Genomic DNA, 14,659 nt, shown 5'->3' on the forward strand with positions numbered 1-14,659 from the left:
TGCTTCATTATAATTTGTACATAAAATTTTGTAATTTCTAGTTTTTCAATCAAATGCAATTATGCCCAAGGCTCACATCCTGATATATATATCTATCTGATCACTATCCAACCAGGAATAATATCATGTTTCAGACTTCAATGACAGAAGCATTGAATTTTCATCATTTTTTGTACACGATCAATGGAAAATTGGGAGGGTATGACATGGTCAGCTCACTCATTTGCATATTCACATCGACTGTAGAAGAACTGTTTTGTAGAAATTAGCAAAACTTCAAAATTTCATAACTTCCTAATTTTTCATCCGATTTCTGTCAAATTTTTACCGTTGAATTCATAAGGTCTTACTCTTTTTTATAAGGCTAAGTTATTTTTGGACTGGATTTCCCCTTTTTAAGAGTTCAAAGGTGTGCCTCAGATTCTGTAAAACTGATTCTATCAGCTGGAATTAAAAACAAACAAAAATAACAAATGAAATATTTGATCACAAAATGGGTTAAGCACCATGTCAAACATTTCAAAGTAAGTCAATAATCAGATGAAGCAAAACAAAACCTTTCCAGTGATACCTGATCAGTCGTTACATCAGGAATATTCTTCGAGTTGAGATAAAAAAAAACCACCATATTTTCTCATTAATTTCTTTGTTTTTTTAGCAGGTTCTATCACAAATATCTCAAATTAACAAGAATGGAGTTAACTCCTTTTGCAATCAAACTCTGCGAATGTGTATCTAAGGTGTGGGTTTAAAATGTGTACAGCCATTTCCTTCTGATGAAGTCAGAGAAAGTGTGATGATGACTTGAGATATGAAAGATGCACCCTTGGGTAATAAAAACTGTTACAGTTGCCGTTGTGACCTTTTTGTCCTGTAAGAAAAGATGTGTAGTTGTATTGAATGGTCAATGTGTGATCTTGATCCTATACACATCCACCTGGATTCCAAATATGCTCTCATGGAGAAAAATTTCTCTGTACCTTGTCAAGAGGGAACTATCACACAGACATAACAAACAGTTTTTCATTTAATAAATGGCCCTTTAGGCACGTTTTATTTAATATTCAGATGTGTATAAAATGATCAAAAGTACAAAATAGAAATATTTCCACATGCCAAAATACAACTTAGTAAAATATATGTCCTGGTATGACATGGGTAAAATGTGTATGATTTTTGGAAAAAATAAACTGTAAGGTATATATACCACATTTTCACATTGTATACATATATGGATTTAGAGAGGATAATATTTTCATATGTGTTCATAACGTCAGCTTTTGCTCTATGCTGAGATTGTTATAGCACCATGCGCAGTATTGAATGTGTACAGAGTCAAATCTAGTGACAATACACCATATGCAGGAATGCTGGGTAAGACGCATACAATTAGTAATTCAACTTGAAATATATCATACATTTCTCTATGCTCTATGTCAAGTAAAAAAGTGAAATGTTGCTGTTCGCCAGCTTGCATTTTCTTTCAAATCTACTCAGTTGCATTTTAGGCTAATATACAAAGGCCATTAGTGGGTGAATGTAGCACAGATTTTTGAATTATTTTTTTTTTTCCAGATGTAAGATAAGTAACAAGGTGACTAGAAGTTTGAGCAAGTTAGCCTGCTAATCAAATTATTCTTTTTTTAAATAAACAGCAATGGTACCGGAAGAAATTTCTACTATCAAAGAGGAGATAATATACTAGTATCTACATCCTGAGTACATCCTTCACAATTAAGAGAATAGTTAAAACCGGCAGACCATGCACTTGTTAACTTGTCAAAGATTCTAATGGTTCAAAGTTCTCAGTAACTATTTATATATATTTTAAAGCATTATTATTAATCAAGCGATGAGTTGACTGGATAAATGGCATCATCATTTTACATACATGTATATTGACAAATATCCATCATTATCTGTCGAATTTCATACCAAACACTTTGACATGTTCCCACAACACAGTACGTTACTTCAGAATGCAGTGAAAACATACATGGGATGACACCTATATGAGAAACAGCAATGATGAAATACAATGTACTTAGTAAAATCCATGACAGATATGACAACTATACAGTGTGTACATACAAATATGTCCAAAAATGCATTGAATAAGTTATAATTTCTTTTTACAAAATATGTAAAACTTCATTAAAAAGAATGTGAAATGCCACTCAACCAGAGAAAAAAATCTTTACATGCTGTTGAAAGATACAATACAGTACAAGACACCTGATGAAAACCAATAAATACTAAAAACGGACACGTAACATGTTCAAACACCAGAACTATAACCACAGACATACAACATACTTTTGTTGCGTATATGAGCAGAGATGATGCTACTATTTAAAAACAACAGTCTTAGTATGGGCCGTCAGAACAGAAATATAAAAATATACACACATCCACATAAGGTAATTCAGTTACAACATCATGGTGATATGAATGGAGAATTGTTGCATGATCAAAGAAACGTTTAAACGCTTTCAATAGAATTTAAGATATCAACAAGAAGTCCAAATTTCGCAGGATGGGAGAATTGATTCCTTGAAAGACATTCAAATATGGAAATGTGTTGACAACGTAACAACATAACATAGAATTTGACATTGACACATATGAAACAAAACTTTTTTTTTCCAATACTTGTAGTACTTGTATCATAGATTTGCTTCAGTACAAACACCTCTAGAATTACAATTCGGCATCAGACCTGGTAATCACACACAGTGAATCACATACAACGAAACAATGCCAGTTCACAGTTAAGTTTGTTGTGCTACTGTATCTCCAAGTATCAAATACTCTCATAAATCATAATCTGTAACACACACTCTAAGATGTATCTAGCTTTGAAAAAAGGTTTGACGCATAATACTAGAATCTCTGCTCAGATTGTGAGTGGTAATAATGAGGGGTTTATCACGTATTGCAAAGGAACAGAGCCGCGACTCTGTCACAGCTAGTAATACGATGACTTCCGTCTCGGCGACGTGCACAAGCAGTAGAGGACGACGATGAATACAAGGATGAGGAATATTAAGACGCAGATCACCGCTATCCACCAGGGTTCAATCAGCAGGCTACCGGACGGCTCTTCTGCCGTTGATGCCCCTGTCTCTGGAAGTCCTGAGCTGCTGCTCTTTATGCCTGAAGGCGCTGGTAGGAAAGGGACAGCAAAGGCATGCAAATATAGTGAGAATTAGCAAAAGAAAGATGAAAGAATGGAGCACGAGATCTCAGCACAGTATACATAGCATCACACTGTCCTAAAATTGAAACCAGGGGCCCGTTTCATAAAACTTGTCATCAGTGACAACTGCCACATTTCTATGACAAATTTGCTCTCAGCCAATCAGATGCAAGGATTTCTGTAGCTTGTCACAGCTATGACAACTTGTCACTGATGACAAGTTTTATGAAACAGGCCCCCTATGGCCATAAGAATATGGCATTCTCAATTTTGCACAAAGTTGGCCCAGAACTTGCTTAAAAAAGCTAATCAACATCCGAAACAAGTATGATGCCTACAGAAGATCACACAATGAAACCCACACCACAAGAAGGCTACATGAATATGTGAATCTTTAATTAGAACATAAACCTTTGCATAATCTGCAGGCTCTTTTCGGGGTTGCCGCAGATTTTGCTTGCACTCACAAAGTTGCTGCCAGATCTTGAGAAACTCCATTGGAGGTCATATGATGGCTTAAGATGGCGTCAAGGGTAGCCTAAAGTTTATATGATCAAGCATTTTCCTTTTAACTATTGCATGTATATACTTGCTTATTTTTGGGACAGTATGCAAAACCGATATAATATAATATGAATTGATAGGCACGCATTCTGATTAACAAGCAAGGGTGGCAGCAACGCGAGCATACTATTTCCATAGCTTTTGACTTCCCTCAACTGTCATTTTTGAACTTTGCATTAGGACATCCTCTTGAAACTGTAGTGTAACTACATGAAGCTTGCATGCCAAATTTTACATGCTGTTAAACATGAAGTCATAATATATCAAACCTCATCAGTAGCTTTGGTGTGTGTGTGTGTGTACATGTTCTTATGCATGAAAGCAACTTCTACATTTTCAGGAAAGAGAAACTATAATGATAAGCCATGATGTCAGACACATTTTAAACCTGTGCATAAGCAAAACTTAATCATACACAGAAAATAAATGCAAATTACTTGAAAGGCTGCAAAAAAATGCATCGTACTGCTTACCTCTGTCACAGTTTGTGCCGGAGTAACCTCCAACGCAGTAGCAGCGATAGCTACCTAAGGTGTTGAAACAGGACCCACCATTCTTGCATGGACTGGCATCGCACTCATTAATGTCTGTAACAAAATACATTTCAATAGATGTCTTCATACATAATCTTCATGTGGAATATACAATTGCAGCAATAGAGCACTCTTGGAGGCTACATGTAACATACTTTGGATTGGCTGCTGGCGATACACAGACATACATTTATATGTGGGAATTGCAAATAAGTAGGGTTTCATAAGAGGTTCTGAGGAATGTTTATTTACTGTGCCTCTTGTGCAGTTTGGTAGCACTGACATTAAAACAAAATAACCCATGCTTTGGATGTGGGAATTGCAAATGAGTAGGTTTCATGAGGTTCTAAGCAGTGTTTATTTACTGTCACATTTGATGCAGTTAGGTGGGTAACACTGATTTTAAACAAAACAAACTAGGGAAACCTGGATGTGTATGGTAGGCAAGGCTGAAGCCATTAACTGCTCAGTGGTTCTAAGAATTAGAGCACTGCTCGTGTGTGTCTGAGAGAGGGAGAGAGGCATTATACATTGTATATGTACCTACCATCGCAGATAACAGTGTGCAAATACTGTAGAAGTGGAAATTTTCATGGCATTGAAACTTTCGCGCCTTTTGGCGCAACCGGTAACTAGCAAGAAAATAAAAGTACACAAATTATTTTGTTTGCCATATATTCTAGTCAGTGATGTTTAGATTCCTTGGAATTAAAAACACACAAAACTCATCTTTCGGCCGAGCGCGAAAAATTACTTGCGTGAAAATATCCACTTTTACAGTATAATGTAAGTGGTTAGTTCCTTGTCTATATCTACAGTAAGGATTCAGAGCTGCATGTACATGTACAGTATAGATTATCACTCTCATACAAAATTTTCATGTGGCACTTTAAAACTTCAAACTCAGTTTTGATGTTTGACCAAAAAAAAAAAATGTCTTTCCACACACCTGTATTGCAGTTATCCCCGGTCCAGCCTGCATCACACTGGCACCGATAGGCTCCGTTCCCGAGGTTGAGGCAGGTTCCAAACTTGCACGGTCTGCTGTCACAGGGGTCTACCTCAATTTCTGGAAATGGGGGAAGGGGGATGGGGGCAAGGAAGAAGGGCAGAGGCGTGTCACTTGAGGACTTATAGAATATACCTGTAGGTGATGGAGCACTTTAATGTCTCAATACAGTGCACTTCCATTATAACAGACACAGTTGTTATGAAATCATGTTAGAACAAAATAAAATTCAAGATCCCCCAAACTGTAGTCTTTATATTCATATATACATGTACTTTACTTGTTCAGCTGCAATGAAATTTTGATATAACTAAAGAAAAATGCTAGTCCTAAAGACTTTGTTATAACAGGAGTCCACTGTATTAGTCCTGCCGATGTTCAGCTATCAAACAACTACAGAGCTCATAATTTGGTAGGAGCTTACTTGCCGCCTTGAGGAAAGAGATTCAGATCAGTGAAAACATTCACTTTATGTGATAGAAGCTAATTTTGATTTGAAGTCTCACACATTTCTGGACATTTCAGGTATGGACAATTTACATGTTCTGCAGAGAATGGTATTAGCAAAAATAGTTATGATTCCAAGGCTGTACGTGTCATTCCTAGTCTCACACGCAGAGGAAAGAGTTGCGACAGTTGTCTGTACACTACCTCATAAAACCAGTTGGAATAAAGATGTCTTACCTTGTTCACAGTTGGTTCCTGTAAATCCAGGTGCACAGAAACAGTCATAGGCAAAATTTCCGACGTCTACACAGGTCCCTCCATTGATGCAGGGGTCGCTGACGCAAGCGCTCCCTAGGAGAAGGATATTTGTGAATGATGTCAGTACAGTATTCATATGTCCAACATACATGTATCCTCTCACTTTCTTCATGACATTCTCTCTGTCAATTCTGTTTTATGATAAAAGTCACTCATTTCTGGTGACTTAATATGATAGATATGCACCATGCATTTATGAAATATTGTAAGTGTGTAACATTGCATTCACTGCTGTTCACTTGGATCCTTCCAAGTAAAATTTCATATATATATCCAAGATATCCTTTTTCAAAAGAAATGCAAAGTCTTTGCAATGGCTACAAAATAAAGTAGTTGCATATTAACCTTACACTTCCTGACTGCTTGTTTCTTACAAAGACAAAAAGTGAAGAATAACTTTGATGTTCAAGTAGATTATTAAAACTATCTTCTAGAATGGTGAAAATGTATAATGTGCATCCTTTATGAAGATTTATCAGTATGATTGCACACAGTGCAAAACACAATAAAAGTATATACTGGCTTGGAAGTAAAAGAAATTTGGAACAAGATGGTCTTTAGCATGACATCTAGGGCCAGGGACACACATGTGCATGCCATGTTTGCATGTCACACAAGTTTCACACACACAAAAAGCAGATTACAAGAATGGAGCACAGAAGAAACAGCTCTTTGACATCTTACCGAATTGGCAAAGATCTCCAAAGAAGCCTTCTAAACAGACACACTCGTAGGAAGTGGTGCCTGAACTAACGCAGGTTGCTCCATTGAAGCACAGGTTCCCATCGCAGGGATCTGGCGGTGCTGTTTGAAAAAATGAATTTTCAAATGAATAAATGAGTGAATGACAGAGTTTGAGTGGTTCCTGTTTTACCTCTAAATAAGACATATATTTCTAAATATCTAAATAGACCAAAGTAACATCCTTACAATTTTTCTAGCATAAACATGATGGTAGCAATACCAAACAAAACTGACATAACAGCAAATTTAAAGTCAAAGTTGTAAAATTGTTCAAAAACATGATAAAGTCTAACCTCGTTTAAATCAGCCTCACACAACTCGGATGGATACAAACATGTATCAATTCTATGATGTCAGTTAAGACTCTATTTATATGTTGAAGGATTTTCTTTGGTTTCTTTGGATTCGATTTCGGTGAGGTTGACTGTAAGTATGTGCAATGATTACCCTGATGTAACAATTCTTGTACAAACCAAATCTTGGCTGGCATTACCCTGCATCTGATTAAAGAATAGCACATCTAAACTCCCACACTACATTTGTGTATTTGTGAGCTTCAGAAGATGGCTTTCATATTTTTCAACAGCATACAAGCATAGGTAGAAGACAGATAACTTCAGTTTAAATACATGAAAAAAACTTTAACAAATAGCCACTTCAGTGACATGACGTACGATGTACACAATTGATGATCTCTGAAATGTGATCTAAGTTTTTACATAACATTACACACAAATATGCATGATGTTGTCAACATGTATATGCGTGATGTTGCAGGCATACCTATTTGGCAATGTACACCAGTATAGCCGTCGGCACAAATGCAGATGTAGCCATTGACATCATCAATACACTGTCCTCCATTCAGGCAAGGCGTACTGTCACATTCTTGGATATCTGTGTGGGGAGAGAATGTGATTATTAATTTCAAAACATTGCTTATAAAGAATCTGTGCACAAAGACTGTATGAACTACAAATCAAAACTGACGAAAAAAAAGAAGCCATTTTGCAGCGATGTAAGACTTGATGATTAGATGTATCATTTGCCATTGACGTTCCTCATCATAATATCAAAATAATAACCTCATGACTATTAGGGTCACAAAGTGGAAACCACTGGAAAAAACAGAAACAACAAAAAGGACAAACTACAAGCAGAATAACATAAGGACGTATGAAATCAAGATGTACAACAGCTAGGCTCTTAGGTCACTTGACTTAGAACACAAATTCATGTGTTTTAAAAACAAATGTGCTTTCAAAGTTTCCATCAATACATTTGAACAACAACAGAACAAGGGTAACACTATGCACATCAGTATCATCTAGACACTGGCAAAGAGGAAAAATGAAATGAAAAGTGAGACCATGGCAATTGTAATTTGAGGCACATTTTGAGCAGAATGTTGAGAAGAATGAGAAGATCCTGGACTCACTTGTCTCACAGTACGTGCCGGTGTAACCTGGGCTACACTCGCACGAATACTGATTCCCAGAGCTGACACACTGGGCTCCGTTCAGGCAAGGGGTGGTGTCACACGGATCGGGTGTTACTGCAAATAGAAGGTACAATCATATACATTTTCCATGAGGCTATGAAAGAGCAACACTCAACTAAAAAGGAAGGGGTTATCAAGGATATTCATAATGTACAACAGCTACTGTACTTGGTTCTCATGCTTCTAATATTACAATTCTATTACGTAATACTCGTATAAGTCTTCAGAGGTTAGCATTTCCCAGGTGTTTAAGGCAGTGAAGTCACATAATGAAATTCAAAGTAGGTAAAAATTCCAGGCAGTCCCAGTTGCCTATAAATACCCGTGTCAGTGAGCAGTAAGCATCTTTTTCAAGTGTGACGGCAGTGAATTATACCAGGGAGGTGAGACACCTCCGTGATTATACATCTCAAACTCCCATGTCTAGTGATCAGGAAGACGACGCTACCTCTCAGCCCCCATCCCCGCGGGGAGATCAGGGCATGGAAGGCCGCCTTGAAGCTCAGCTAGAGAGACCGAGATACTCTCCCGCTTCATGGATAGGGCGGCGGCACACCGTGGTAATGACAAACGGCATGCGAGCCATGCCAGCTGGTGCAGGAGAGCTTCTCCTCCCGGCGATTAGTCCGGACATGCGAGCCATGTCCGCGAGGACAGGGGCGCTGCCCCGCCCATCGAAGACTTCAGCGAGCTAGCCATCCCCATCGGCAGCTCAACAGACGACGATATTCTCATGTCAGCCTCCTTCCTGGCAAAACTGATTGCGTTGCCCTGTATGGGTGGCCTGGACTCTGCCCTTGTGGTTATGGTCATTTTGACAACCGAATTGATCCGGATGCCATGTCCTTACAGCCAAACTCTTTCAAAGCCTGGTACCAAATTTGATTTTAACTTAAATTCTGATCTCATTTGGGCCAAATTTAAAAATTGGCTGATTTGCTAATGAAGGCAGTCACACTGCCCATATCAGAAGGTAAGTGCTCTATAAAATCGCGAAGCAAATGCTCAATTGCCATCGAATGCCCAAGCAGTTCTCACACCAAAAATCGAGAGCAAAATTTGGGCGATCCTCCTTCACGAGGCCTTGGGTCTTGTGAGCTCCCAACTTCTACAACAAAATGTAGTGAAGGGACTTCTACCACATAGATAAATCCTTTCTGAAATTCACATATCATGCACGGATAATCATCCATGCAATTGACACAACGAGAATTGTAACAACTCATGTCACCATCGATGGCCTGACACTCCCGGGCTTTGCTTATCGTATGATCCGAGCATGCACCATCGAGGTATCTTAAAACCCCATCTCAACCCTTCTCAGCAACACTTGCGCAGCAAGTCGATTCCACTTGGTAGAAAGTTGTTCAGAAAGACATCTGAGAGAAATTGACAAGTGTCACATAAGCATACATCGTGTGTCATGAATGTCTCTACGCAAGCCAGCAAAAAAAAAAAAAAAAAAAAAAAAAAAAAAAAGAAAAAAAAAGGATGAGTACTGTCCAAGACCGCTCAGTGCTAGAAATCTCAAGCTTTCCAAAGATGACTGGTCAAAATAATTCCCGAGCCTTGGATATTGGCCACAATATTTGGCTATGAAGCCAATAATTTCATTTCAACCCCATACCAATAAATTTTTCCTCTACAAAGTGTACATTCTACCGAGGAGGAAAAGGCAACCCATGAAGAATTGTCTCCGAACATTCTCGCAAAGCAAGCTATTAGAGAGATTCCTCACATGGAGTATCAACTCTATTCTAGCGCTACCAAAGACCGGCGGTCTAAGTCCAATCATAAATTTGAAAAACTTGAACAAATTTGTAAGATACCAACACTTCAGAGTGGAACAGTTTCGCTTGATTACGGCCTTAATTTTGCCCCTCCAAAGGGTGCATATTTATCCGTATCCGTTCACCTTGTTCATCAAGCATAGTCTTTCGAATGGAAATACTAAGTAGTATTTTCACTGCATTCCTTCAGTGCCTTCCATCTGGCCTTAATTTGACCCCACAGAATTCCCTTAAAGTTATGAAACCTGTCTTTGCCTCGGTGAGTAGTGGCATTACAACAATCACCTATTTCGATGATATCCATATTCTTTCTCACACCAGAGAAGAGTGTCTTGACAAAGCCAATGATCAACTTGTCACCCTTAAAGAGTTTCAGTAAGGATTTCGACAAATCCAGTTTCAACCCAAAGCACGTCGAGACCTTCCTTGGTTCTCATATTAATTCCCAGCAAATGATTTTCAGTTTTTTCCTCAGAACAAGCTTGACAAGGTTACTGCCCTTGGAAATTCAATCTTGTATGGCAACGAAACCAAATTTCGGGATTCTAATGCCTTCCACAAAGAAATTTACATTCTCGTCAATTAGGACTAGAAAAAATAAATCAACTAATGCTCTGCGTAAAGCAGAAGATGACATCGACACGAAGTTTGGTGTCGTTATCTAGTCATGCGATACAAAACATTCTTTGGTGGTGGCTGTCTCGCAAGACAAAGAATTACTTTCCACCTTCATTAGCATGATAATTTCAAGCGATGCTTGCATCCCAGTATGGAGAGTAGTTAATTCTGAACAATGACAATTCCTTTGCTCAGAGAGTCTGGAGTGCCAAACAGAATTCCCCGCATAGCAATGTGTGTGAACCTCTTGCAATTCAGAACGATCTTGAAGCCCTGTGTGGCTCGTGTACAAAAAATGTACTTATTCATAATTCGGTCAGACATTTCTACAGCTACTAGTAGCATATCTGACCCGAACGAATTCACGGCCAACATTGGAATTGGTGTCTAGCAATTGGATATCAGCTTCACATTCAACAGATGTAGATAATTCTTAAGTTTTCTGCTTGTCTCGCAGAGACATGAACAACTAATTACTATTTTACATGTTTTTCACCACACAATCCACAAACTCTACATATGGATTAGGAACTTTCCTCATGTCAAATGGAAGCTAAGTTTTATTGCCCTGAATTTCGATGCCTTTTTCCTTACCCTAGAACGTTTTCAGTCCTCCACAAGCTTCAACTGAACAAGGTGATCTGAGCAATCCTCACTGCCCCAATGGCGGCGGCAGCCATGGGCCTCATTATCGCTCAAAATGCGAATAGCCCCACCTCTATTACTCCTAGAGAAAACTCTTGCCCCACACCCTCACCCACCGACGAGCCTCCAGCTCACACTAGCCGCCTGCATGGGTGCTCTCTGCTAGCGATGACAAGTGGCAGACACATCGCAGCACATTGCAAAGCTCCTCTCATCGTCATGGCGAGACAATACCAATAAACAAAACAAATGAGGGTGCTTGAAGACAGTAGCAATGTCTGTATTCTGAACAATCTTGTGATCCTTTTTAACCCGTCTACAGAACATGTTGTCAACATCTAAGCCTATAGCATAGCTTTTCAACAAAGCCCACCCCACGATTAACTCATAGACCTGCTCGGTCTTCCATACTACCTGAAACCGAGAGCTATGACATAGGCAAACAGCCCCTATAGTCAGAACTTATGAAGGGTGTATCTAACTCCGACCCTCGCAAGCCTAAATGCAACAACATTGGGGATGTTTCAATTGTTTTGAATCACTTTTTATCGTTTCAAGATACCTATGAACTATAGACTCCTTCAGTGCCTTGAGCCAAAAACAATTTTCCTAGCTCGTTTCGGCAAAACGTACACAAATGCTGAGACATCTAGTTCTTATGACATTACCGGAAGATGATGCCACGTTTGCACATTAGAGATATGGAAGGTATATCTCTAACCAGGTAATTAAAGTGCCTTCTTTTACCTCCAACCCTAAACTCTGTGTTCCGATCAACTCTTCATGAGTATATTAAATGCACAGAACATCTCCAACGAGCAAGTTCAGAAAGCAAACTCATAATTCCTCCGAAACATCCCAACAAATCGGTGACGACAAGCATCTTGGAGCGGAGGCTGAAAGCCAGTCCCTCGCAGCTGCTTGTATAAACACTTAAAATATAACTAATATACTGTCAATAGCTGTACGTGTACATCCCTGTACACTGTACTGACTGTTGCATACAATTAGGTATGAATGTATTGTTGCTATGGGAACATGTACCGAGTTTGATCTGTCTTCGAGATCAGTATGAAAGGGTACCACAGGACGTATATACCTCGTGCTCATATACATAAGGATTTGGGAGCACAGTCATCCCGCGTTCATCCCAGACTCTGGTCTGGTAAGACATCCACGGATGCTAATATGAAAGTGGTATCACATTCTCAGCTCATAGCTACAGAAGCGCCGCAACTTCTAAACTTTCGCGCATGAAGTATAAAGGTCATAATGAAATCTTGTCCACAACTGACTGGACGAACGCTGGTACATTTTGAACCTTCTACCTTCTAACAATTGATTCCACATTAGTTCAACAATTCTCAGTTCTACTGAGTTAGAAAGATACATGTAAATTGTGATAGTATGTGTATATACCTGTATATTAGTATCTCAGTTAAGAACAATGTCATAATATGAGTCAGATAAGACACAAGACCATAAATCACGTTACGTTGTGCATTGGAAAATGGCGACACATTATTCGGCCACTCGTTTAGGACATTCGGTCCACCAAACTGATGAATTTAAACTCTAATATCAACCCAAAATGCAATGGACTTGCCTCTAATTATTGCTGCAATATTACTATGCCGAGTATGAACTGGTTAATGTCTAATTCTTCCTTCAAATGTACATGAATATTAAGGAACATGATTAGGATTATGTCTTGATTGGAAAATCGGTACAAGAGGTCCATTGTATTTGATTAACTTGTCTGTGCGCTATCATGCTTAATCCTGCTCCAGTTAAAGCACGCAAGGTATCAAAATGATATCATACTCAAAACCTATGCCTTGCACCTTATACTAGTAGGTTCTCAAGCAAACTTTGCTCGAGTTCTTCTCTTGTTTGCGACAATGTGTGTCACCATCGATAGATATTCTCTATGCATGAGGAGTCATGACCAAAGTTTCAACCTTGTTGTGAAAACTGTCCATCATCCTTCTTGTCCTCTTGCCCTCACTCATGCCACTAGACTGACTTCTGTACGGAACTTTGAACATGCTAACCTCTGAAGACTTATACGAGTATTACGTAATAGAATTCCTAAATTATACAAGTAATAAGAAGTATAATTAGAATTCTATTAGTAATAATGAAGTATAAGTCGAAGAGGTTCCCACCCAGCATCTCATTTGATCGATACTCTTCAGTTCTGAACCCTCCCTTTACAACACTGAACAGAAGTCAAAACTGGTGGGCCCTTATACTGTATACTGATGTTTTGCTTAATTGCTTGACTTGAGATGTCCATACGTATAAGAATGCTCCGTGCCTTTGGAACAGCAATGATTGTGCTTTACTTATTGCTTGTCTGTATGATGAGAAGGACCAGTGAGCTAATTGTCTGCATTGCACCCAATACTGCATGGTGTTGCTGGTCTGTCTATTTAAAGCCGTATTCTCTTTGAAAAGATGCTTACTGCTCACTGACACGGGTATTTATAGCCAACTGGGACTGCCTGGAATTTTTACCTACTTTGAATTTCATTATGTGACTTCACTGCCTTAAACACCTGGGAAATGCTAACCTCTTCGACTTATACTTCATTATTACTAATAGAATTCTAATTATACTTCTTATTACTTGTATAATTTAGGAATTATATACCAGATGGAGTAAAAAAGCTAACAGCCACCTGCCACATATTCCAACCAACAATTTACAAAGGGCTTCAACCAATCACATGATTGATATCAATATATCGTATATATCAAATATCTTTTCAAGTAATATTTCTTGCACTGATTTGTTTTGATTGCAACTGAGTGACAAACTGCCCTTGATTTTTGTACCATGGCTATTACTCTAAACATTGAATCATTGGCGATTATTTATGTCAATATGCACACACATACATGGTACAATTTTGTATATATCAATTAACCCCTTCCATGCTGAATTCTGAAATCCCCATAGACTGAATACACTGGCCACTAGGTTCTCGTAGGGAGTGGGTTAAGGTGAAAGTGCAGTTTCTCTTGCCACTGGCCAAAGAGATTGCTGCACCAGAGTAGCCTGTGTGTCCATACTTACTCTCCTCACAGTAGCGGCCAGAGAAGCCAGGGGCACAGTTGCACAGGTAGCTGGTCCCGCTGGGCACGCAGGTGGCTCCGTTCATACATTGGTCGTAGTCACATGGATTGGCACCTGGTCAATGATTGGGATTCAGATATACGATGATGGCCCTCAACGTTCAAACCAGTATTGCAGGAAGGTAACAAATTTACATTTTGATCGATGCT

At 38.8% G+C, this 14,659-nt stretch overlaps 1 protein-coding gene across 1 annotated transcript in view; it reads right to left on the bottom strand.

The window, feature by feature from the left end:
- Nucleotides 1-1,071: 1,071 nt before the first annotated feature.
- Nucleotides 1,072-14,659, bottom strand: part of LOC140231807 (uncharacterized) — a 213,791-nt gene continuing 200,203 nt past the window's right edge. The window contains 8 exon segments of the mRNA XM_072311960.1: nucleotides 1,072-3,124; nucleotides 4,181-4,350; nucleotides 5,246-5,365; nucleotides 5,990-6,103; nucleotides 6,755-6,874; nucleotides 7,598-7,711; nucleotides 8,253-8,369; nucleotides 14,451-14,564. Coding sequence (XP_072168061.1) covers nucleotides 2,969-3,124; nucleotides 4,181-4,350; nucleotides 5,246-5,365; nucleotides 5,990-6,103; nucleotides 6,755-6,874; nucleotides 7,598-7,711; nucleotides 8,253-8,369; nucleotides 14,451-14,564 — 1,025 coding nt within the window. The 3' untranslated portion in view covers nucleotides 1,072-2,968.

This window comes from Diadema setosum, chromosome 8, assembly GCF_964275005.1.
Source record: "Diadema setosum chromosome 8, eeDiaSeto1, whole genome shotgun sequence".
Taxonomy (NCBI): Eukaryota; Metazoa; Echinodermata; class Echinoidea; order Diadematoida; family Diadematidae; genus Diadema; species Diadema setosum.